General features: G+C 37.1%; 1 protein-coding gene across 1 annotated transcript in view; it reads right to left on the reverse strand.

Moving 5' to 3' along the window:
• Positions 1 to 25744, reverse strand: part of TANC2 (tetratricopeptide repeat, ankyrin repeat and coiled-coil containing 2) — a 525040-nt gene that overhangs the window by 22859 nt on the left and 476437 nt on the right. The window contains exons 18-19 of the mRNA XM_015831510.1: positions 15948 to 16041; positions 9307 to 9440 (exon numbers count right to left, since the gene is read on the reverse strand). Of these exons, the coding sequence (XP_015686996.1) occupies positions 9307 to 9440; positions 15948 to 16041 (228 nt within the window). The remainder of the gene's footprint in view (positions 1 to 9306; positions 9441 to 15947; positions 16042 to 25744) is intronic.

Consider the following 25744-nt stretch of genomic DNA (forward strand, 5'->3'; position numbering starts at 1 on the left):
TTCTCCACCGAAATTCTTTTCTTTAGATTTATGGCTCCTCTACATTTCAGAAGATAGCTTATCATACCGACTAACTTTCTATATTGATTGGCAGTTTTTTCCCCTGCTTAACACCTTACCATATTTGTTTTATTAATATGTAGAATTAGAACTTTTACTTATAAGGATAATCACTGAAAGAACAGTTATTTTACCAATACAGTAAAGATTACTATTTTTGTTTTTGATTCTCCTTTTACATAAAAACATTAAAAGGAAACTTGCCTGGATTATAAATATAAATCTAATTATTTTTAAATCATCCATATTCCTAATAATGTTATTAATTTTGATTTACTTGTCTCCAAATATTACTATTTTGTTTATTTAAATATATATTTGCTTCAACCAGTGTACCCCAGTTTCAAGTGGATAACTTTTTCTAATATTGTTTCTTCAACTACATGAGGGAACTTCAGCATAAGGATTTATAAAAATATAATTACAATGTTTCTTATTTTTTTCCAGGTTTTTCTTACTATTTAACAGCTTATTACAAAACTAATGTTTTTATTTGTCAAGTGGACTGTTGAAAAAGAGTCAAATCAGCATAGTAAAGACTCTTAATATTATTTTTTTGAGAAATTTAAAATGAATATGGTTTTGATGTATTTTTTTTTCTAATGTAATTGTACGTTCAAAAACTTTATTAATTTGGTGATACACAGTATATTTCCAGATCTTACTATTTTGTTTGCTTTGATCTAATAAACATCTGCCAATTTGTTTAATTATTTTTTCAACTATAAAATAGAGTTCCAACATAGAGAAAATTTTGAATGGCAATCAATTGTTAATACTATGTATGCATTAATTGTTGGATGTTTGTTAAAAATAATATTGAGTGCTTTCTTTATGGTTATTTTTCTTCTCATACAGTAGTAGCTGACTTTTATATATTTTGTTTTAAATATCTCCTACTTTTAACATTTTAAATTTTGTTTTAATTTAATAAATAGAAATTCTGGGCACAAGATAAAGTATTGTTTTTTCTAAAATGAGTAGGAATAAGAATCAAAGATGGAGGAAATACAGCTTGATTCTTCTGTCCTTTTCTTTCATCTCAAAGAATTTCTGCTTCTACAACACAATTATGTACTTTTTAACATAAGAGAAATCAGTTGCTGTTAAATTCTGCAGACAACCAGACTGCACATCACAATTGATAGATGTGTTTTACCTCATCTAGAGCAGCAGCGGGCTGGCGCACATGCGCAGCTCAATTTGTACAATAGGCAGGCCAGTGTGCACATGTGCACAGCTCACTTTGCACATGTGCGCAGCTCACCTTGCACACACATGCACACTGGCCCACCGCTCATACGAGTTGAGTGTCCGCACCTGTCTGCCAGCCTGCCACTCACATGGCCTGGCCATGGCCCAGAGGTTGGGGACCCCTGATCTAGAGGTCCACCAGGACAGGATAAAATGTGCTAGAGTGGATGTGAGGGCTTTGACTGAATATATGAATATCAAATCTTGACTCTGGTAAACACAATGACTTCACCTTACAAAGATATCAGACCTGTACGTACAACCTATGAAAACCAAAATGTAGGATTAAGAAAATTCTTAACTTAAAAGGCATCCCCAGAAGGTCCCAGATAAAGGGCCCTCATTGGTTTGACTTAACTGAGAAAAAGAACAGCTATGTGTTTAGCAGGGAACCATCCATCCAAATAATAATCACATCACCATACTTCCATTTAGACAAAAATATAAGAAAACTATCAAGTGTAAGAAGTCTCACTATTTGTCCTCTCTTCGGTAAACATAGAATTCTATGTTTTTCTGGCACTCAGTCATAGGAATATTGCAGGAATGTATGTTCTCCTTGGACATTCCTATACCTGCTTACATGTGGGAGGAATATTACAGCCAATTATTCACTGTCTCAAGTTGTGGATTAGAGGAACCCCAAAATGATCTACTGCTCCTGCGGAAGATCTTCTACCCACCTCCATTATTTAAATATCACATTGACTGGTGGGTTTCCTTACTTGTAGGTTTATTTACACATGTAAATAATTCCTGCCAAATTCCAACTGGTTGTGAATTCTCTATTGTGGTCTCCATTTATAAAAAGGATGATAAGGGTGATCCTTCAAATTATGAACCAATTAATCTAACTGATATCATAGCCAAATATCTTTTATACAAGTTTAAGGCTGGTAATTGAAAAGAGCTTGCTACCCAAAGAGCAAATTAGATTTGGGTCTGGTCACTCCATTATTGATAACAGCTTCATTTTATGTCATCCAGTAGAAAAATATACAGGAAGCCAACTGTTTACAATTTTTACAGACTCAGTGCAATATTTGATTCAATAAACAAGGACTTGCTTTGGAAGAAACTTATTGACCTAAGCATGGATTCCAGCCTCCTCTCTTTGATCAAGGCATTATACTCAAATGTATGCCTAAGGCTATGCGCAGAATACATAGTTTAATTAGAATGATATTATCTGCATATCTGAGGTGGTTAATATTTCTCATGGCAATGTTAATTCCAGCTTGTGATTCATCCAGCCCAAAATTTTGAATGATGTACTTTGCATATAAGTTAAATAAGCAGGGTGGCAATATACAGCCTTGTCATACTCTCTTCCCTATTTTGAACCAATCAGTTGTTCCATGTCTGATTCTAACTGTTGCTTCTTGACTTGCATACAGGTTTCTCAGGATAAGGTGGTCTAGTATTTCTATTCCTCTATGAATTTGCCACAGTTTGTTGTGATCTATTGTACACAATCAAAGGCTTTAGTGTAGACAATGAAGCAGAAGTTTTTCTGCTGTCTCCATAATCCAGTGAATGCTGAAAATTTAATCTCTAGTTCCTCTGTTTCTTTGAAACACAGGTTGTACTTCTGATAGTTCTTGGTTCACATACTGCTGAAGCCTAGCTTGTAGGATTTTGACCAAGACCATGCTAGCATGTGAAATGAGCACAATTGGTATGGTAATTTGAATGTTCTTTGGCACTGCCGTTCTTTGGGACTGGAATGTAAACTGAGCTTTTCCAATCTTGTGGCCATTGTTGAGTTTTCCAAATTTTCTGGTATATTGAGTGCAGCACTTTAACCGCATTATTTTTTAGGATTTTAAATAGCTCAGCTAGAATACTAGCTTTTTTGTTGGAAATGCTTCCCAAGGCCCATTTAATTTCACGCTCCAGGGTGTCTAGCTTGAGGTCAGCAATCACATCCATTGTGGTTACCAAAACTTCCTTGTATAGTTCTTCTATGTATTCTTTCCACCCCTTCTTAATCTCTTCTGCTTCTGTGAGGTCACTACCATTTTTGTTCTTTATTGTGTCTAACTTTGCATGGAAGGTTCCCTTGACAGCTGCAATTTTCTTGAAGAAATCTCTGGTCTTTTTCATTCTATTGTCTTCCTCTATTTCTTTGCATTGTTCATTTAAGAAGGCCTTTTTATCTCTCCTTGCTATTCTCTGGAAATTTGCATTCAGTTAGGTATATCTTTCCTTTTCTCCTTTGCCTTTAGCTGTCCTTCTCTACTCAGCTATTTGTAAGATTTCATTAGAGAGCCATTATGATTTCTTACATTTCTTTTTCTTTGGGATAGTTTTAATTGCTGCCTTCTGTATAATGATATCAATCTTCATCCACAGTTCTTCAGGCACTCTACTACCAGATCTAATCCCTTAAACATACTCATTACCTTCACTATATATACATATGGGATATAAGTTAGGTCATACTTGAATGGCCTAGTGGTTTTTTCTACTTTCTTCAACTTAAGTCTGAATGTTTCAATCTTAGTCATCCCCAGGTGATAGCTTCTCCATCTTTGGCTGCAAAGCACATAATCAATCTGAGTTCGGTATTGACCATCTGGTGATATCTATGTGTAGAGTCACCTCTTGGGTTCTTTGAAAAGAATATTTGCTATGACCAGCATGTTCCCTTGACAAAAGTTTGCCCTGCTTCATTCTGTATTCCAAGGCCAAATTTGCTTGTTATTCCAGTTATCTCTTGACTTCCTACTTTAGCATTCCAATTCTCTATATCTTTTTTTTGTATTAGTTCTAGAAGTGATGTAGGTCTTCATAGAACCATAAAACAATAGGTAACTTCAGCTTCTTCAGAATCAGTGGTTGTGGCATAGATTTGGACTACTTGATGCTGAATGGTTTGCCCTGGATTTGAATCAAGATCATTCTGTCGTTTTTGAGACAGTATCCCAATACTGCTTTTCCCACTCTTCTATTGACTATGAGGCTACTCCATTTCTTCATAAGGGTTCTTGCCCACAGTAGAAGCTATAGTGACATAGATACATGAAATGTCTCTGGAGATGAATACCAACTCCAGCCATAAGGGCACAGGTGAGTATATTCAAAGCCATCTAGTAATTTTTTGCAGGGAACAAACTTGCACATTACTAGCAAGATTACATTCTTTATATCAAAGGCCATTTTGAAGATAACAGAATATTTAGATAATATTGTGATTAACTGCAGGGGTGATCAATTATTATGAATATGTTCTATTATCTTCTTTGTATCTATTTGTATAAGTTTTTCTCTTTTGATGTAGTCAAATAACTAAATTAATAAATATTCTATTCTACCTAGTCTATTAAGATTTTTTGCAGATAGGTTTCATACAATAGAAAATAACCTCTTTAATATAATTCAAGAAATACATGAAAATATGGAAGTGAAATTCAATTCTTTTAAGATGAATATTAATCATACATTTGATAAATTATCAGCTCAAGTAGAACAGAATAAAGAAATTAAGAATTGCAGATTGGACATTTGGAATTATCCTTAATTCAGCTAATCTCCAATGTCAGTCAAATCAGAAACATTTCTGCCAATCCATCAATGGAGAGACTGCAATGGACTTGACAAAGAAGAAACAGTGCAATTCTGGGTGCAGCTATAGGATAATCCCAAAAAGTACAAGGATGCAGTTTGGATACAAGAGGTGGATAAGAATAAAAAAAAGAAGCTGAACTTGTAATAACAGCAGAAATGGTGGAGAAAAAGCATGAAAGGTCAAGAGTTGGTCAGCATCAGGTGAAGATGAACTGCATGGTTTTGGGTTGAAACATCTGATTGGTCTACACTCACTCATCGCCAAACAATTATTAAATTAAGAGGTGAAACTTAAGATTGGTTAACATCTGGTAAAACCTACCTGATAATGAAAGATCCAACAAAAGGGGCAGCACTAGGCAACTACAGGCCAATCACCTGCTTACCAACAACTTTCAAATTGCTAACTGATGTGGTAGCTGATGCAGTCCAACAGCATCTAGCTACCCGAGCAGAAAGGAAACCACGCAAACAGCAGAGGAGCAAAAGATCAGCTCCTAATTGGCAAGATGGTTTTGGAAAACTGCAAGAGAAGGAAGATCAACTTGAATGTAGCATGGATTCATTATGTGAAGGCATTTGATTTCCTTTCACATGATTGGATAATCAAGTGCCTAGTCAATACACACATCAGAAGCTTTATGCAAAGATCAATGGCACAATGAAAGACAAAGTTATTGGTCAGTGGTGATAGATTAGGAGAGGTTAATATCAATGAGGGCATCTTTCATGGAAATTCACTATGACCACTACTATTTATTATTGCATTGATTCCTCTATCAACAATACTGAATAAGTAACGCAAACACCAAAAACATTTGCTAAGATCTCCCCCTTTACATAGATGATCTGAAGTTGAATGGAAAAACAATATCTGAAATAGAATCACTGCTCAACATTTTCCACATACACAGCTTATCATGGTGAACTCTTAGTTGGAGTGAGAGGAGAAAACCGATAAGGAGCCAGAGCCAGTTCTAGAAATGCCCACAGACAAAAGCAGCCAGCGCCAGTATCAACAGATGGACTGCAATCTGAGCAGGCACAGAGATTGGATAGGCCAGTAATCCGCAAACAGTTGCCATCGCTCTCTGAAGATGAAGCCATGGAATTACCACCCCCCACCTAATGCAAGAGCTCAGTCAGCTGCAAAGTGCATAGAGCAGAATAGAGTAACAGAATAACAGAGTTGGAAGGAACCTTGGAGGTCTCCTAGTCCAACCCACTGCTCAGGGAGGAAGCTCTATACCATTTCAGACAAAAGGACTCTGCAAGACTGCTTGTAGAAAAGGAGTCTTGACCCGCTAAATGTGCTACATTTGTGACTACTTTTATTAAAATGGAGCAGCAAGCACAAGCTGAAGAAACAGTGCACCAACTAGTTAACTGCTGCAAGAAGATTTTACAGACTGACTACAAACAGCAGTAAAGTAAAAACAAAGTAGCAACAATAGTGCATTGTAATATCTGCAACAAATATAACTTGCCTTTGAGCAAAAACTGGTAGGACCATAATAAAGTAATAGAAAACGAAGAAGCTACAGTGCTCTGGATTTTTAGAATTAAAACAGACAACATTTAACAACTATGGATAAGAAAAACAAAAAAGGCTGTTGCAGTACCTGGAGACAGCAGAATAAAAGAAAAATACAAAGATCTGCAAATAGAAATAGAATGACTGTGCCAAAATAAAGCGAAGATACTACCAAATAGGCTCCATGGGTGCAATCTCAAAACATCTGTAACACCCCTTGAACACCATTAGCACTGAAAAAAATCACCATCAGTCAGTTGAAGAAGGCAGCTTTAGTTGGAACAGTTTACCTTTAATACTCTCAGTTATATACATATAAATTTTACCTTAGACTTTAGAAAAATAAATCCAAGATGAACAAGAAAAAATTATTATATTTTCAGATTGAATCTGGAAAAATAACAATTGCCTCAAGTTATATTTTTGATATAGATCAAAATCAAATAATTGTAAGATTAAATCAAGGAATGTCTAGTCCAGATCCAACAGGTAGAGATTTCATGAACCACTATAAGTACATAAGGATATTAAAAGTGTTATTAGGAACTAAGTAATTTCTTTCAAATCAATTAAGTTCTAATGATTCTTTATGGTATTGGGTGCTAGTTAGGTATTTTTGATATATTTGTTAATCTCTCTGGCATCAGAAAGAAAAAGAGCCACAGAAAAACAGGAGTATATATTACTGAATGATTTGAAGCAATTAAAATGAATATATAACTAACTCAATGCCTTCCCACATCACGGTCGTGTGAGATCCTCTCTTAATGTGCACGGTCCTGCTTTATGAAAGCAATTGCGACTGCTGGGATTGCCTAAGGACTACCTATAGTGATCCAATAATAAACCAAGGATTATATTTTGGACTTTACAAGATTAAAGTGAGGTGGATTAGCAGATTTGAATTTCAAACATGCTAGTTGTTTAACATGTGTTTCATAACCAATTGTATAGAAGCTGGCTGCTTCTACAGAAGGGGCAAGACTTCCATGTGGTCTGGATCACCTTAAAATATTTGTGTAACCAGAAATAAACAATACGTAGAAGATCATGAATTTCTATGAAAAATAAAGGAAAAGAGTGTCCAGTTTTTCTCAAACCTCCAAAGTTGTTCTTAAATGTTTACTTCAATGAAGAGGCAAATACTAACAAAATTCTTAATAATTCACTAGACTGTAAATTTGAATTATCAATAAGAGAATGATGAAATCTCTTAAAAGTTTAGTTTTAGAATAATCTAGTTTATATGGCTGGTTTCGGCATCTTCAAATAAGTAGAACAGCAATAAAACAATTATTGAAACAAGGGGGAATATTGAGAGACTTGACTTAATTAAAAAACGTCATAATATATAATTCTGAACATGTTATTATTGGTGGCAAGACTCATAATACAAACAAATAAAAGATTGCATGATTAAATGGATGCAGAATTTGAATGTAATAACAGAGATGCAATAATGGGAATTTTAGTATAAGAAGATTAAATTTACTCTGAATATTAGAGAAAAATGAATTGTTTTACCATTGATACATCACTTCAGTTTTGGTTGCTAAAATGGAAAAATCATTTTTTAAAATGATTGAAAATGTAACGAGCAAATCAATTTTTTTTTTCATATTTTATGGCAATGTTGTAACACAACTATTTTGTAAAGTAATATAAGGATGGAATATAAATGTGTAAATGCTGAATTTCCATTTCAGCCTGTGATATTTTTATTAAATTTTACTAAACCATATATTCCCTCTATGTCAGGGGTGTCAAACTGCCGGCCCATGGGCCGGTTTCATCATACCGGAGCCGCGCCCACCCCATTGCCGGCAATGGCAAAAAAGCTCCGATACGTTGCGCGACGTCACGTGATGTCGCGAGTTTGACATGCCTGCTCTGTGTATACTCAATTAGCTCCATATAAGTTAACTGTTTCAAAGGTATTATGTGTTTCTTATTGGAAAATTTTCTGATTCTTTCTTTGAATGAATAATTTACTAAGTTACAGGACTATGCTTTTACCTCCAAAATAACACTGTACCTTAAAAGTAAACATGTTATGGAATTTAATACAAAGTAGAAACCATTCCAGGACTACAGTTCAATATATGGATTTGTACCATATCTAAAAATTGAATTTTTCAATGTAATGTCTATATTTCAATTTAATGGGATATTTAAATCAGAACAGATTTTCAGACTCAGGCTACTATAGTTTATGGTTTTATTTGGTGATTCATCTATGCTTAGAACCTTAGTTTCTTAAAGCATTATAATATATTCAAATATTTATATTTAATGCTATACTACAGGTATATAATACTAAGATTTCATATTCTGTTTACTCACTGTGCTTTTTAATTCACTTTATCTGAAGGTTTTGTTTTGTTTTTTTGTTCTTTTGCTTATGTCTCTAAAATGTTTCTCTCTAAAATGTTTAATACCCTTTTTTTAAAAAGAAAGAGAAATATCCTAGCTGCTCAATAAAAATGGCAATGTGGTAAACAAATAACAAATAAGAAGACAAAGCCCATTACACCTTAAAATGAATGAATGATTGAATAAATGAATGAATTTACTTATGCCCTTTAAAAAATCCTATAGCAATGAATGCCAATTTATTGAAAATGGCCTCAGGTTCCCCAGGGTATTCCAACATGCCAAAAACTTATTCCCCCCCCCTCCTTTTAATCATACATAATTCTTGGAGACTAACTGGACAAGTCCCTGCAGTTTTCTCATGTTACTCTTACTAACAAGAGGCTCACATACTTTGGCTGATGAAAATAACAAATGTGCTCCCCAAAATGTACAGGGTATACATTTTATTACAGCAGTATAGCTGTATTATAATAGAGTAGGGAACAGCTTTTCACTCTCTCTTATTCTGTTACCTGCCAATGGCCTTGCCTAACGGCACTGAATAAAGGAACAATCCCTCGTCGGTTGGGCTGGGCTACAGCTGCTCCTTGCTCTAGAAGCAGACGACAAACATCCAACTTGCCTCTTCCTGCTGCAGCAGTTAGAGCTGAAGAGATAAAAGACTGATTAGAAAAAACTAATTATAGAGTCACAATCTACTTTAAGAAGAACCCAAAATTGAGAAAAGAAAGAAAGAAAGGAAAATGGAATGGCTTCTGACTATAGTTTCCAAGACTTTTCAAAGACTAGCTTGTTAAAGGCAACTTCTGGAGAATGAGTAATATTTCTTACTTTAATAAATGTATTTAGTTTTATCCCTTTGCAAGAATTTCCATCCCTTAGCACTGCTGATAATTAGAGTTGTTCTTCAGTACTGCTACATGTAGAACTCTATGTAATTTGATAGTTTGTATATGTACATAAAAAATACTTCTGGACTGGAATTAGAGCTCATTTGTTGAAGTAAACAGAAAAAGTTATTTTTCTACATCCTTAAAAGCTAGTATGATTATGCTATTTGATCCATAAAAATAGTTTTAAGAGTAAGATAATTACAAAAAAGTTTCTCATGTGTATATTAGAATACATCATAGTTTCTAGGATATAAAATTATGAGACATAAAGGAACACTGCATGATAATTTCATCATCTATTCTCATAGTATTGACAACTCAATGCAGTATTATTGATGGACAATTTCAATAAAGCAAAACCTACTGCAGTAAACTATTGATATGCAATTTAATTTCTTGTCTCAAAAGGAGTATTTATTTATTTATGGTGATTTTATGTCACATGGGAGCTAAAAATGTTTCTTAAAAGGAGGACAAATTGAACTGATGGTGCTGAGGAGCTACTACAATTCCTGAATTTTCTTTCAAGCTTAGCTGCATGACAGGCTATATTTGAAAACTAAAATGTATATTATATTTATATATGGATATATGGATCAAAATTCAAATAATCTTTTTCTTAAATATATATATTACAGGACACCAAACGTGTCAGGATTGAAATGTGCTGACCACAAAATGTCCCAGTCCAACTTCACTGGGCATATTTTAACATCAGAATAGCCTATTCCTTTCTAATTGGAAATATGACTTCAGAACAACCTGCTATGATCTTGGAAAATTTTGTACATCTCTTTTCTATTGCAAACAAACTGGGAACAAACCAAAAAATGTATCTAGATCTGAATCTAAATTCATAGAGCTGAGAGAAAAAGTATAAAATTTGAAAGAATGCCATCATTTTGTTCTCTTCCAAGTCTAGGGGGCATCAATCATTATAGAGTATCACTGCTTTAAAAAGGCAGAGTTTTGTATGTTTAATTTGGAAGGTATTTTTCATACCTCGTATTTCTGACACTTGAAGAAATAATTACATACTGTACTGTATATGTACACTGGTTGTATATGCAGGATTTTAGAAAATGCAAAATAAGATAATTTCGTTTATTGACAGGTAGTTCCAAGAGACTACAATAGGACACATAATAGTTCTACTATTAGATGTCATCTCACCTAATGATTACTGACTGCTTCACACAATCAAGATTCTAGTCGCAATTGTGATCATAAGTCAAGGACTACCTGTAAGCCTCCCTAGTTTTGGAGCGTCAAGCAGGCAGTGTAAAGAAAATTTTGAAACCTAAGCTGAAGAGTCTCAAGAAACATCTGGAGGATTTAGCTGTTGGTAATGCAACCATAGCTAGCAAGAGTTTATAGCCAGTCACACAATCAACTTACCCAGCTAAAGAGAGAAAGAGGGAATGAACTCAACAGTCGGGGGAGGGAAGGGGGGATAAAGAAAGCTGGGAGACAGAAGAGGGCCAAGAAAACATGATTAAATAAGTCTTTTTGGCAATGAAAACAAATTTTCAATGTCTCTCTCCCTGGAATAGCTAAGCTTCCCCTTACCATAAGTACCCCTGTCCATCCTATCATTACCCTTCCTTCTATCTCTAATACCTTCAGCCACCTAGAAGCCCCCCTCTCCTAATTATCAAATACTAGACATAACACCCACCTCAGTTGTAATAAATCTTGCCAATCCTCATTTAATTTTCCCACATCTGAGCAGTAGAACAACTATTCTGATATGTGGGGATTCTTGGTTTATGTGAAACTGATGGGCAGATTTTTACCTGGAATAGATGGTCTTGAACATTTCCGGGTTCAGAGCCATTTAGACTTTTTGATTTTAACCAGAACTTTAAATTATATTTGGAAACAGACTGGCAACCACTGCATTTCCTAAAGGAGTGGTGTTATTTGTCAGTAAAGTCTCTGACCTATAACCTACATGTTCCTGCATTGTGTACCACTGAAGTTTCTGGGTAGACTCACACACAACAAATTTCAGAATCCAATTGAACTCAACAAAAGTGTGAATGATTGCTCTCAGTGCTCCCCATTCCAGGAAAGGCAACAACCGACTCATCAGATAAAAGCTGTAGGTAGGCCTTCCTCATCACAGTTTTCAGTTCTTCAAGCAACAGAGTCTAAAAGGACCTCAAACTGAGAATCTGCTTTTTCTGGAGAAGTGCAACACAGTCAAAAATTATAGTTGGTGTGAGCTTGAAATCAGAGGACCTTGATGGAGATGTATAGGAAATATTAGATAAGTAAAAAGGCTGTAGCATTTTTAAAGTGCTGAAAAAGAGGAAATATTAGGAAGTACAGTACAATTTCTGTGGCTTAATATCAATTTTGCGAGTCTATTTATATTAAACAGGGGCCTAATTCCTTTTTTAATAATAAGACTAATACTTTTGCAGCATTAAAGGCTGCAATGCTAAGATGGAAGTAACATTTTAATGTCTATTGATATGACAAACTTATTCTTTGGAATAATCCTGGTTTAAAAACTTTTTAAAATTCATAATCCAACAGAGGTATAATATTTTCAATCAGCTTATGGTGAATTACATTTTTAAGTTATTGTAAGAGAAATTTGGACTGATAAAAATGAAATATCAGCATATCCAATTAAAACAACTTTTGACTTCATTATTAGCAAGTACTCTGAATTACTATCAGTATTAAAATACATTTGGATAATTTCACATCTACAATGTATGTATAAAGTTCAAAAGAATATTGTTGTCCCCCTTTCAAGGTAAGCAAGATCATGGCAAGGATTCCAGGAATGCTACTTTATTATTGCAAGTACATTAAGGAAGTCTTCAAAGTCTGTTCAAAAACTTCACTGCTCTTTAAGGACAAGATAGTCAGCCTCAGAATAACTCAGCCTTGAGTTATTCTGAGCCTCTTCTTTCTCATGTTTTCTCCAGAGTTCAGCAGCCATTTTATTATTTATTTATTTTATTTATATCCTGCCTTTATTATTTTTACATATAATTCAATGCGGTAAACCTAGCCACTCCTTTGTTGCCTTGGCTGTGTGTTTTGGGTCATTGCCATGCTGGAATACCCATCCACGACCCATTTTCAATGCCCTGGCTGAGGGAAGGAGGTTCTCACCCAAGATTTGATGGTACATGGCCCCGTCCATCATTCCTTTGATGCGGTGAAGTTGTCTTGTCCCCTTAGTAGAAAAACACCCCCAAAGCATAATGTTTCCACCTCCATATTTGACAGTGGGGATGGTGTTCTTGGGGTCATAGGCAGCATTCTTCCTCCTCCAAACACGGCGAGTTGAGTTGATGCCAAAGAGCTCAAATTTGGTCTCATCTGACCACCACACTTTCATCAAGTTCTCTTCTGAATCATTCAGATGTGCATTAGCAAACTTCAGACGGGCCTGTACATGTGCTTTCTTGAGCTGGGGGACCTTGCGGGCACTGCAGGATTTCAGTCCTTCATGGGATAGTGTGTTACCAATTGTTTTCTTGGTGACCATGGTCCCAGCTGCCTGAGATCATTGACAAGTTCCTCCCGTGTAGTTCTGGGCTGATTCCTCACTGTTCTCATGATCATTGAAATTCCACGAAGTGAGATCTTGCATGGAGCCCCAGACCAAGGGAGATTGACAGTTATTTTGTGTTTCTTCCATTTGCGAACTGCTGTCATCTTCTCACCAAGCTACTTGGCGATAGTCTTGTAGTCCATTCCAGCCTGTGTAGATCTACAATTTTGTCCCTGACATCCTTGGACAGCTCTTTGGTCTTGGCCATGGTGGAGAGTTTGGAATCTGATTGATTGATTGCTTCTGTGGGCAGGTGTCTTTTATACAGGTAACAAGCTGAGACTAGGAGCACTCCCTTTAAGAGAGTGCTCCTAATTTCAGTTCGTTAACTGTATAAAAAATACATAGGAGCCAGAAATCTAGCTGATTGATAGGGGATCAAATACTTATTTCACTCATTGAAATGCAAATCAATTTATAATTTTTTTATAGGATTTTTTTCTTGTTATTCTGTCTCACTGTTAATATAAACCTACCATTACAATTATCAACCGATCATTTCTTTGTCAGTGGGCAAACATACAAAATCAGCAGAGGATCAAATAATTTTTTCTCACACTGTAATTAGCATGGAGTGAAGTAATATATAAATTATTCCGGGTAGTCAAACTTTAATGCTGTATTTTAAAAGTGGGTTTTTTTAAAATTATCAGTGGTGTCTGCAGGATTGGATGCTTTTAATCAAAATGACAAAAACAAAGTTGCACTGTCATGATGCAAACCACCCCTTTTATACATATATGCAATCATACAATAGTTCTTTCATAATTTGCTTCTTTAGTATACACTGAATTATATACTGTATTATATTTTCTGCCCCTTTTCTGCTGTTTTCTTCTTTTGATTGTTTGAATTGTTTCCCCTTTCTTTTTATATACTAAAGCAAAAGAAAAAAATGAAAATGTGTTTATATTCAGTGCACATACCACAGTATAATCCTACAGTTATGGAAGAAATTCAGAATTGGACTATTTCATGTTTTTCAAGTTTTTAAAAAATATTTTTTATAAACTTATGTACATTTGTGCAGGACCATAGCATTGAAACAAACAAACCCACATAAAAACACACCCTGTTATTCATAGCTTATAATCATGTAGGTATAAACTATGAACTAGGCTTAAAGTGGTTGATCAACTATCCCTATACTCAATAGAAAATAGATGAAGAAACTAGAAATATCCTATCTGCAAATCCCTAACCTCATTAACGGTAAAATGAAGAAAAGAAGCTCTGTCGCTTAAAAGCACTCCCACTGGTAAGAGTTAACTATGCCAGATAGGAATGCAAATGAATCAATAATAATTGGAAAATGCAATCAACCAACAAGTCATTTAAGTGAAATGGATAGTATAGAAATGTGATGAATGAATGAATAAATAAAATAATACATCCACAAAAGAAGCCTGGAAAAATACAATTTATTGAGGTGGCAGCAATGAAGGAATGATGGATTGAAGAATGTATCATATGTAATATGAATAAATCACAAGTTGATGTATGTATTTTTCTAATTTGGTCTGAGATCAGGTCAGTATATTTGGGTTTATTCCATTTCATTCTTGTAGTACAGGTAAACCTTGAGATATCATTAGTCACTTAACAGCCATATGGCCCTGCTTCAAGCTTAGGGTGGCTGCAGCATACCTATTGTCCTTTGCCCTTACAACTGACTCAGAGACACTGCATCATTTGCTGCCTCTTTTCCCCATCCAGCTCCAACAAGATTTCCTGCAGCACTTGGGTATTCTGCCCCATGCCTGCTGGAAGCAGCTGCCATTTTCAGTGTTCTGACAATTCCTTGCAGAAAGCTTTTTGCTGCCTGTCTGACCCTCTTTAGAATCCAACATCTGCTGTGGTCTGCTGCATGTTTGTGGGGTTGCTTTTTCTTTTAGGCTGAACTTTTTCTTCAGTCCTTAAGAAAAAACAAGCTGCAGAAAGCTTATCTTTGCTTGCTTCCCTCCTTTCTTCTACAGAATTCTTCAGTCTGGCAGTCACTCAAGGTATGTAACATACAAAATTTGTCACCATCTTTCCAGACATGCAGTAAATTTAGCAAACTAAGTGGTTAAAAAGAATTGAGATTAGAGGGCAGAGGTAGAGAGTTTAGTTTCAGCATCTAAAAGGAGGGCTCCCTTACAGTTGTAGTTTGAGGATTACTTGTATGTCTATGTGACTAGTATTGTACACTATGAGTTAGAAACATGGGCCAATTTTTGTTGTTAGCTGCAAGATTTATAACCCAGAATACAGTTGATCTTTCTTCATATAACTGAATGATTACAGAAAAAGACTAAAAATTGAAATACATCCTTTTGCATCAAAATATTTAAAAGTTTTGAGAAATATTACTGATTGAATAATCAATCTAACAGAAAAATGAATATTTATTATTTCTAATAAATATATCTATATCTGTACAAATCCTATGGCTATTAGTTTTCCAATATATTGGATAATGCTTATGAATCTTGAACACATACTATTTGATTAATATCTTAGCTGTGTAATTAACTGGCAAACATATGAAAACCTTTATTTCCTAATTACATGTGATACTCCAAAAATTAAAAAAATTAGGGAGGCAATTTTGGCACAGCAAAGAATTTTCATAGAGCAATCTCTTTTAACAAATCCACTATGTACCAAGATATATGAATGTTCTAGTTAAAAAAATTACCTGTCTCTCCCCAAAGGCTGTCAAAACTGTTGATTTGTGCTCGCTCCACCTCCTCTTCATCTTTTTCTGGGAGATCAAGTAGATAGGACACAATCTAAAAACCAAGAATCATGTCAGTTCATGAAATATATACACACACAGACCAAATCAACACACAAATCAAATTACTTGGCATCATTAAAATAATTGTCTTAAGAGACAAATGCACTTTCTACACTCAGTGGAAACAATGTAAAAACTAAAAGGTTAGCATATTTTTAAATTATACAAGTTTAAAAATTACGCAATAATTTCTTGATCTACTGAAATGAAGCACGGTATATTTAATATTCTGGCTAGTATTATGTTTAGTTTGGTTAATATGCTTGTTTTTTATTATTTTTTATTTCTTTTTTTTCTTAATTTTTTTTTATTTTTTTTTCTTTTAAAAGTTTTATTAATTTTAAACAATACAAATACAATTATAAACATACATTATATAACTAATTCAATAACTAATTCAATACATTATATAACTAATTCAATAACTAATTCAATACATTATATAACTAATTCAATAACTAATTCAATAATTGCTCGTCTGCCACCCCCTTCCCGCGCCCGCCTTCTTCTCCACCTCTCCAACTACCTCCCTTCACATCCCTCCTCCATCTCCTTCCCATGGACACAGTTAAAGAGCGCCCGCCTAGCATCAGCTCGGCAGCACCCCCTCCCCGCATTCTCCCTTCCACTACTTACCTACTTCCCCCCAACCACTCCTCCCCTCTAACACTCCTACCTTCCGGACACGGTTTAGGGGTGCCAGCCGAGCACCTTCTTTATTCTCCGTATAACAATACTCCTAATTTATTCATTTCTACATCTATATCTTATACACCCATCTTCCCTCCCCCACCCGCAATCCCCCCCGACTTCCCAGAACTAATTACAGGGTTAAACACACATCATAAAGCAATCAGATATAAAAGAGACTTTAACTCAAATAATAAGAAAACAAAAATTATACGCTATTTTAACACCAAAACTCAAAATATAATTATCCATCTTCCCCAAATCCAAATATCTAAAAATTAAACTTTACCATTTCTCTTATAATCATTCGAGTATCTTAAACCCATTAAATACAATCTTTAACTTAAAACAAATATAAATCCTTTAAAATAATCATCTAATTTCTTATAACAAATTCAAACCATAATATTGCAAATCCAAAGTTTTCCAAATCACAAAAAAAAAATTTAAATGAAAAAACTTTCAAAACGTTCATATAAGTTTATCCTCCTGAGTCTCTTCACTCTGCAAGTCCAAAATTTTAAAATATAAGACTTCAAAAGCATTGCAAGTCCAAAGTTTTAAAGATATAAGCTTTCCTTATTAGTCTGTCCCAGCTCTTCCATTTTACATCTCCCCCCGGCTTTGAAGTCTTTTTGTTTCTCCCTTCTTTCATAAACAGTCCTTACTTCCATTCTTTTTCACATTGCTGATAACGAATCAACCTTCAGAGTCGATGAGTCTTCTGCCTTTTAGATTTTATAACGTGTCCCAAATTTCTGCAAGTAGTAAGCCTGTATGATTCCACTATAACAAGATCTTCTGAAAACACAAACAGCAACATCTCCAGCTGGTTTTCTCTGATGCACGACCCGTAAATTAACTCTATATAAGCTCTTTTTTCTCAAAATTTCAGCAGGGAGGTATACCAGGACCATATCCAGATCTGTTACAGCTTCCTTTCCCAGCTTTTCATACTTATCATTTTCCAGATCTCTACAATATAGCATATCATTTTGGGCTGTTTCCATAACATCTTCTTCAACCTTTTCACATAATTTATCCGCCCGTTGTTCTGTAGAATCTGGAACTATAAACCTCTGAAGAACAGATGCCACAGTTTCATATAATTCTTCCAATTTCTTAACCCAGAGATCTTTAACTTCCACTCTATATTGCTTAACTGTTTGCATCAAAACATCCTGTAAGTCATTTGTAATTAAAGATAAAGGCATTTTCAGTAGATTAAAAAAAATCTTTACAATACATCCACTCAGCAACCAGAAGAAAAGTAAAAAAAATTCTTTCTCTCTTTCTTTCTCAGTTCCGCAGCCATTTTAAAACCATTCTCCAAGCTTCTTTAAATATCACTTCAGTAATCCTTAAGAGTCTTAAATATCACCAAAAAAATAAGCATTACAAATTCGTTGCAGCTAAAACTTTCCAAAGCAAAAGGAGCAACAATGTATCTCTATCCAGTTAGTAACCAGAAGAAAGTGAAAGTAAAATGCGAACGTTTCTTTACTGTTCCAAAGAAACGGCAATTCCACGGCCATTTCCTCTCACTTTAAGTCTCTACAAAATAAAGAAGATGCTAATATATTCTCAGAGTCAAAGTCATGAAAAGTCCATTATAACTCCAAGCCTCCTGTTTAGTTCCGTCTGCTTATAATTTAAATCCAAATATCTTCAATAGCAGAAGTGGGAGCTGCATCTGGCTTCGCTCCAAATGAATAGGAGCGAAGGCATCATGGGGCGCGGAGAATGTCCAGACTCCGGGCGAGCTCTCACCCCTCAACCCCGATTAAAGAAAAACCGGGGTGAAAAGGAGCTCTAGCCCTATCCGGACTAACTCACCCCCCCTTCGCCCGAGGGACGAGGTTCCGAGCCGAGAGACAGCAATCGAACGCTGTCTCTTCAGGCTTTGACGCGCTCCCAGATGGGCGGCTAACAAAAGCCGCCATTCGGTGCAGCCTGTCACCACCGGAAGCCCCAGTTTGGTTAATATGCTAACACACTTTTTCTTGGGAAGATTATATTGGTATAATTACCTATGTTTTAGTTAACAATGGGAGAATCTTACTTGAGTGAGAGTGGGGCTCCCAAAACTATGCTCTTGAGAGGCATACTAGATTGGGCTTCAAAAAGAAAATGGGGCCAAGACAAAGAAGTGGATGGGCACCAAGTCACAAATTAATCAGAAGTTCTCATAAGCAACTTAATTGCTTATACTTTAATCATGAGCAATCAATTCAGAACGTCTGGTTAAAGACATGTGGACTAGGATTTTTCTATCCACTGGAGAGCCAGGCAGTGTGTCTGAGAAAATGAAACTTCTCTGGACAAGGAGAAAGCTATGAAATTGCCCACTTGAGATATGGGAGGAGTTCCTTGGAGGAAAGGAGACTCTTATAGATAGATAAGAGTGCCAGAAGTCCAAGGAGTAAACAGCTTGCTCATAGCTTCAAGCAAAGCTTGTTTAAAAAACAGGGTTTGTCCAATCCATTTTCTAAAACATTTTTGGATGGAGAAAATTTAAAGTGTAAAGAGACTGAGTGCCCAAAGCCATCTGGGTGAATATACCTTTCACCCTTGGGAAAAATTAAAGAAAACTAAGAATATAAAGACTTTTAAAAGAATTAAAAGCAAAAAGCTTGCTGGGAGTTTGAAATACAAAAGTTAAAAATTGACTAAAGAGACAGTTAAATTTGGAATATTGCCTTATTTAAAGTATTTTAAATTAAATAAATAATATGCAACTCCATGGAAAAGGGGATTATTTAAAGTTGCTAAGAAGGATGATTGGCTGACTTTGCTAAATAAAGACATAAGTGCAGAAAGAATAGAAACAGAAAGATCTTGTTACTGGAGTAATATGGTGTACCAAAAGAGACTAAAGAGTGACATAGGAAAAAAAACTCTTTTTTATTCTTTATTTCTCTTTTCTGGGTTAAAAATTAGAAAAAAATTCCTACTATTAGAAAAACAGCAAAACTTGAAGAAGGGATTAAAGAATCAGAAACTCAACAAATAGAAAAAAGGAATTATGCCAGTCTTTAAAAAGGAAGTTTGAAGAATTAGGGAAGAATGTTACAGCATCAGTAATTGTATCTTGTCTGCAACAAGTAAAAGAGATCTGGCTATCTTCAAAGAAAGAATGGAGGACAATGTACGGAGCATATAAATATATGGAAACATACTTCTTAAAAATAGATGTGTTCTGGATTTCTAATAAACTTGTTACATCTACTAATAAAATGGAGATATTACCAAAACCTCTTTTAGATCATAACTCAGTGACTTGAATATATAAGAGTAAAGGCAGAATGAAACTTTGCTACAAAAAGAATAAATAATTGAGGACTGCAGAGAACTTGAAATACTTTGAGATTAAATAAAGGCATGGACATAAGCATAGTTTGGATTGCAATTAAAGCTTTTATGAAAGGACAACTTATTCAGCAAAATGGTAAAATGATTTTAATGGAGACAAAAATGAAAGTGGAGGAATTAAAGAGGTCTTGGGAAAGGAAAAATGTCTCATAGCAAATAAAACTTCTACAGTGCCATCTTTGCATGGCGTGGGTTTTTATGGTACAATAAAGTTAATGCAGATGTCAAGTTTTGAAGCCCAGTCTTGCTGGTGCTACAGACATTGCTTCTCAATTTGCCAACAAGCTTAGAGGGAGGGGAGAGGTTTGGAATGCAGACTTCAAAGATTAAAAAAGCAGACCATGGGAATCAAGGACAATGGCCAGGTATTTGGCTATACCCAGAGATTCTCTCTGATATCAATATTTCCCAACTTGATTGGGCAATGTGACCTGATCCAGAGGGAGGAAGAACAGGTTAATGCTTTTACAATAGGGGTTTGGGAGGGGTCCAATCAAAGCTGGTTTTATTTTTTATACATGCCGATATGGTATACTCAATAAAGCTTTGCATTAAGAAATTGGAAAGTCTCGAAGGTGTTTGCTTAGTTGGGTTCGTCAGTCGGAACCTTGACACTAAACCAGCTCTCTTTTAAAAATCTACCTGTGGGGGGGGGTGTCCCGAGCCCCTGCAGCCTGTCTGGTAGCCTACGGAAGAGCTGCGAAAATTCAGAGGAAGATGCCTGGAGTGGGGCCGGTGAAGGAAGACTATGCCATGGGTTAAGCAGTCTCTGGGACCCAAGCGATGGGACCCCGCCAAAACGAATCACTGACAGCAAGCAATGAGGCTGGAACAATAACCCAACGCCAGACTAGAGAAGTGATATGGCAGGTCATGATGCCAAAAGAGACCAAACCAGACTTCCCATAGATCTCCCCTGGGGAAGTGTCCGTCCAAGTTCCGAGGTGGAAGGAAAGGAGAGCCGCAAAGTGGGAAGAGTCAATGCAGTGGAGATATTTGATGGCTTGTCGCAGCCCATCAGTTGAGGAACTAAGGTTCCTCAGCCCAGGAGTGGAACTGTTCCCTGAAAGGGGGTCCAGCCAGCCCACAGCAACTGCTTCAGGGATGTTGCTTCAACCTCAGCAGGGAATGACTACCATGTCAGCTGCAGGGGTAGCCAGCCCCCAGAGAACTGCTGCCCCCCCATGTCAGCCACATTCCAGCCCAAAGAGTCGCTAAACCTCCGAAAGCACCAGTTGAACCAAGGGAGCTGTTGGTCAGACATTTTTTTAAATGGCAGCTGCAGGTATCCAGCCTTGGCCTTTCCCTTACAGAGCGAAGTGGCCATCATCATACTGGGTCGCCCCAGGATCTCCAGGGGGCCTGCCAATTAGGATGACATTAGACGGCAACCCAGACAAACTGCCTTTTTTCCTGAACCAGGTGTGGGCATATCTGGATCGCTTCGGGCTGATGTACACCAATGATCTGGCTTGTGTGGATGCGATTATGGCTAACTTGGAGGGAGAAGTGGCAGAGTGGGTGACTGGGCTCCACGATGAGGAAGCCCCAAGCTGGGAGATCCCGACAATTTCCTGAGGGAACTCAGGGCCTGCTTTGAGGACAACATGCAAGCTCAGTGAGCGGAATTTGAGATCTGAGCCATCAGGCAAGGAAGCTGGCCAGTGACGGAATACATTCGCGAATTCTGGAGACTGGCGGGGAAGCTGAGACACTGGCCGGAGCAGCTTTTGGTGCACTACATCAGGGATGGCCTGAATAGAGAACTGTACCACACATGCGTGCCTCGAGGATTACTAGACCAGATCCAACACTGGTACCAGCTGGCCACAAACACGGAGTTGGACCTGATGGAATACAAGAAGTACTGGGGAGTTGAGCCCTGTCCAAAGAGGGTCCAGGGGAGATGACTGCTGGGGCAAAAGTACCCCACCATGCCGAGCCCAGACTTGCCGAGCTGCCCAGCTGGAACTTGTTTCTGATGCAGTCAAGGGGGTCATCAGTCAGCAGTTTGCCCAGTACCAGTTTCCAGGGGAGTTCCAAGGAACTCGACTCCCCAACCCGCAAAGAAACCACCCAAGAAGGGAAAAGATAAATCTTGAATGGCAAGCCAGGTTGTTGGGATCTCACCCTCTAGCAGTGAAGAGGGGAGATCTCTGCCTGGCAATGACTTTCAGCTAAACCTCTATGAGAGTGAAAGAGAGGGCAAAGATGACCCGATGGTAAGTGAAACCATTAGCCCCTTATCGGCCCAGGTGGCTGTTACCAATTTAAAGTGATGCCTTTTGAATTACAGGAAGCCCCTGCCATGTTAATGCAATTAATTAACGAAGTGCTGTATGAGCATCTACATAAGGGGGTTCTAGTGTATCTTGATGACATACTCATCTATACTGAGACAATGGAGGAGCACTAGTAAGGCAGAAACTCTTGGATGCCAAACTGCCAAGTTATCCAAGTGTGAGTTTTACAGGACCAGCCTAGACTACTTGGGCTACAGGGTGTCACGCGAAGGAGTGAAGATGGACCCAGGGAAAGTGAAATCCATTCTAGAATGGCAAGCTTCCTGAACCCGTAAACAGTTGCAAAGTTTCCTTGGGTTTACAAATTTCTATCACCAGTTTATTCCGTCCTTAGCTAAAATCACTCTGTCGATCATGAAACTCTTAAAGATAGGCCCAGGGGGAGGGAAACCCCAGCCTAGCGAGCCATTGAATTGGACAATGGAGTGCCAAGCAGCATTTGAGAAACTTAAGAGACGGTTTGCTGAGAAGCTCATCCTAAAACACCCCAACCCTGAAGAGCTATTTGTAATTCAAGCAGATGCCAGCAATGTCGCGGTGGGGATGGTGTTGCTCCAAAAGAATGAAGAAGGACATCTGCAGCCATGCACTTTCACTTTCCAAAAGCTAAACAAAACCGAGAGGTAATGGATGGTATGGGAGAAGGAAGCCTTCGCTGGACAGTGGGCTCTACTAACATGGAGACAATACTTAGAGGTCCCCTTTGAAATTTGGACTGATCACAAAAACTTAGAGGCACTAAGGACCCACACAAACTCTCCCCCAAGCAAGTTTGGTGGGCTTAACACTTCAGTCAGTTTGATTTTACTTTGAAGTACATCCTTAGGGGGTAAAACTTTCTAGCTGATGCACTGTCCCACTTGCCCCAATACAAAAGTTCTTGAGAGGACGTAGTGAACCCTATTATCCACACAAGGCAGTTGGCAGCACAGGTGACCACCCAACAACAGGGAAAAAGGAAGACACCCCCCCCTTCCTAGTGACGCGTTCACACAGCAGATGAAACAAGAGCTGCAAACTGATCCATGGTTTGGAGTCCACTGAGGAGAACTAACGTTGAGAGAAGAGTTATATGTCCCTGATAGCCTACAATCACAAGTTCTATAGAGGTGTCATGATGTTAAGCAAGCCAGCCACTTTGGATTCTTAAAGACTTTGCACTTGACCAAACGATATTTCTGGTGGCCAGGGGTGAAGAAGGACATAGAAGGCTATGTGAAAAGCTGTGCTGTGTGTACTACCATGAAGCAGAGGCCAGGGAAGAGTCCAGAATTGCTGCAGCAAGTGGCTGATCCGACCTGATCTTGGGAAGAAATAGCCATGGACTTTATAGTTGAGTTTCCAGAGAGTGGAGGAAGCACAGTGATATGGACAGTGGTGAATCTGTTCTCAAAGCAAGCCTATTTCACAGCCTGCTCCAGCCTCCCATCAGCCCAGAGACTGGCCAAGACATTTTTTCAACATATTTATCGACAGCATGGAGTGCCCAAACGCATAGTTGCAGACCGAGGGGTTCAATTCATGGCAAAGTTTTGGTGTGAATTCATAAAATTGATAGGGTCCCCCAGGGTCTGAGCTTGGCTTTTTATCTAAGTACAAATGGGGCCACAGAACGAGCTAACTCAATGGTGGAACAATACCTTCATTCCTATGTCAACTATCAGCAGTCTAACTGGATAGACCTCTTGGTGTTTGCTGAGGTGGCATACAATAATGCAGTGCATAGTAGCAAGGGGGTCCCCCCCTTTAAAATAGCCACAGGGTAGGAGTTTATGCCAATGCCAGAATGCCTGACAAAAAACCCCTCATCAGTAACACTGAATGAATGGGTGGATTCCATCAAGAGCATCTGGAGTAATGTGAAAAAAGCTCTAGATAAAACAACTGAGAGTCAGAAGAAACAGGTAGACAAGAAACCAGTTCCCCAAAAAATGTTTCATGTGGGAGATGATGATAATAATAATAATAATAATAATAATAATAATAATAATAATAATAATAATAATAATAATAATAATAATAATAATAATAATAATAAAGTTGGAAGGGACCATGGAGGTCATCTAGTCCAACCCCCTGCTCAGGCAGGAAATCCTATACCATTTCGGACAAATGGCTGTCCAGTCTCTTCTTAAAAACTTCCAGTGTTGGAGCATTCACTGCTTCTGGAGGCAGGTTGTTCCATTGGTTAATTGTTCTAACTGTCAGGAAGTTTCTCCTTAGTTCTAGGTTGCTTCTCTCCTTGATTAGTTTCCACCCGTTGCTTCTTATCCTGCCTTCAGGTGCTTTGGAAAATAGCTTGACTCCCTCTTTTTGTGGCAGCCCCTGAGATATTGGAACACTGCTATCATGTCCGGATCTGTCTACCAAATACTTGAAATTGAGAATTCCGTACAAGAAACTAGGTCCCAAATACATAAGACATTTTCCAATTGTAAAAGTGATTAACTCAGTTATGGTAGAACTGAAACTGCCTAGAATATTGGGTAAAGTGCACTCAATTTTTCACTGCAGCTTGCTGAAACCAGACAGAGGATCTAGGTTGAGGCCGATCTAAAAGGAAGTGCCCAGTCCAACAATAGTGGAGGGAGAGATGCATTATGAGATTAAGCAGACCGTGGGAATCAAGGTTAATGGCTAGGTATCTGGCTATACCCAGAGATGCTCTCTCATAACAACATTTCCCAATTTGATGGACAATGTGACTTGACCCAGAGGGAAGAGGAAGAAGTTAATGTTTTTACTATAGGGGTTTGTGAGTGGTCCAGCCAGAGCTGGTTTTACTTTCATATGTGCCAATATGGTGTACTCAATAAAGCTTTGCATTAAGAGATCGGAAAGTCTCGAAGGTGTTTCCTTGTTTGGGTTCATCAGTCGGATCCTTGACAGTAGATTTCAAAAATAATTATGTGAGAAATACCACATTAAGATTATAGAATAAGTATCAATCCAGATTGCATCCACAGATACCTTTATGTTCTCAGCACTGAAAGTATTTTATAATAAAGAGCAGGCAAAAAAATGGTTAACTTATTAGGACTTATTAATGTAGGAAAACAAAAGTTCAAGATGAAATCAAGAAAATAATTGGAGAGTGATTTAGTTTTCAATAGTTTTCATTTGCATAATTGAGATAAAGATTTCATGCAGATAAATAGTCATGGGGAATTGAACAATACAAGATGGAATTTAAAAATTGATCTGTGTACAAATGACGAACATCTGACTGCAAAAATGTATAACTTTTTGTTGAAATTTGAAACTGAAGAGGAACAAGTCAAAGATTACATGATAAATTAGGCATGAATTTTAGCTATAACATACAGATGG

The sequence above is a fragment of the Protobothrops mucrosquamatus genome, unplaced genomic scaffold (genome assembly GCF_001527695.2).
Source record: "Protobothrops mucrosquamatus isolate PMUCROS unplaced genomic scaffold, P.Mucros_1.0 scaffold_257, whole genome shotgun sequence".
NCBI lineage: Eukaryota > Metazoa > Chordata > Lepidosauria > Squamata > Viperidae > Protobothrops > Protobothrops mucrosquamatus.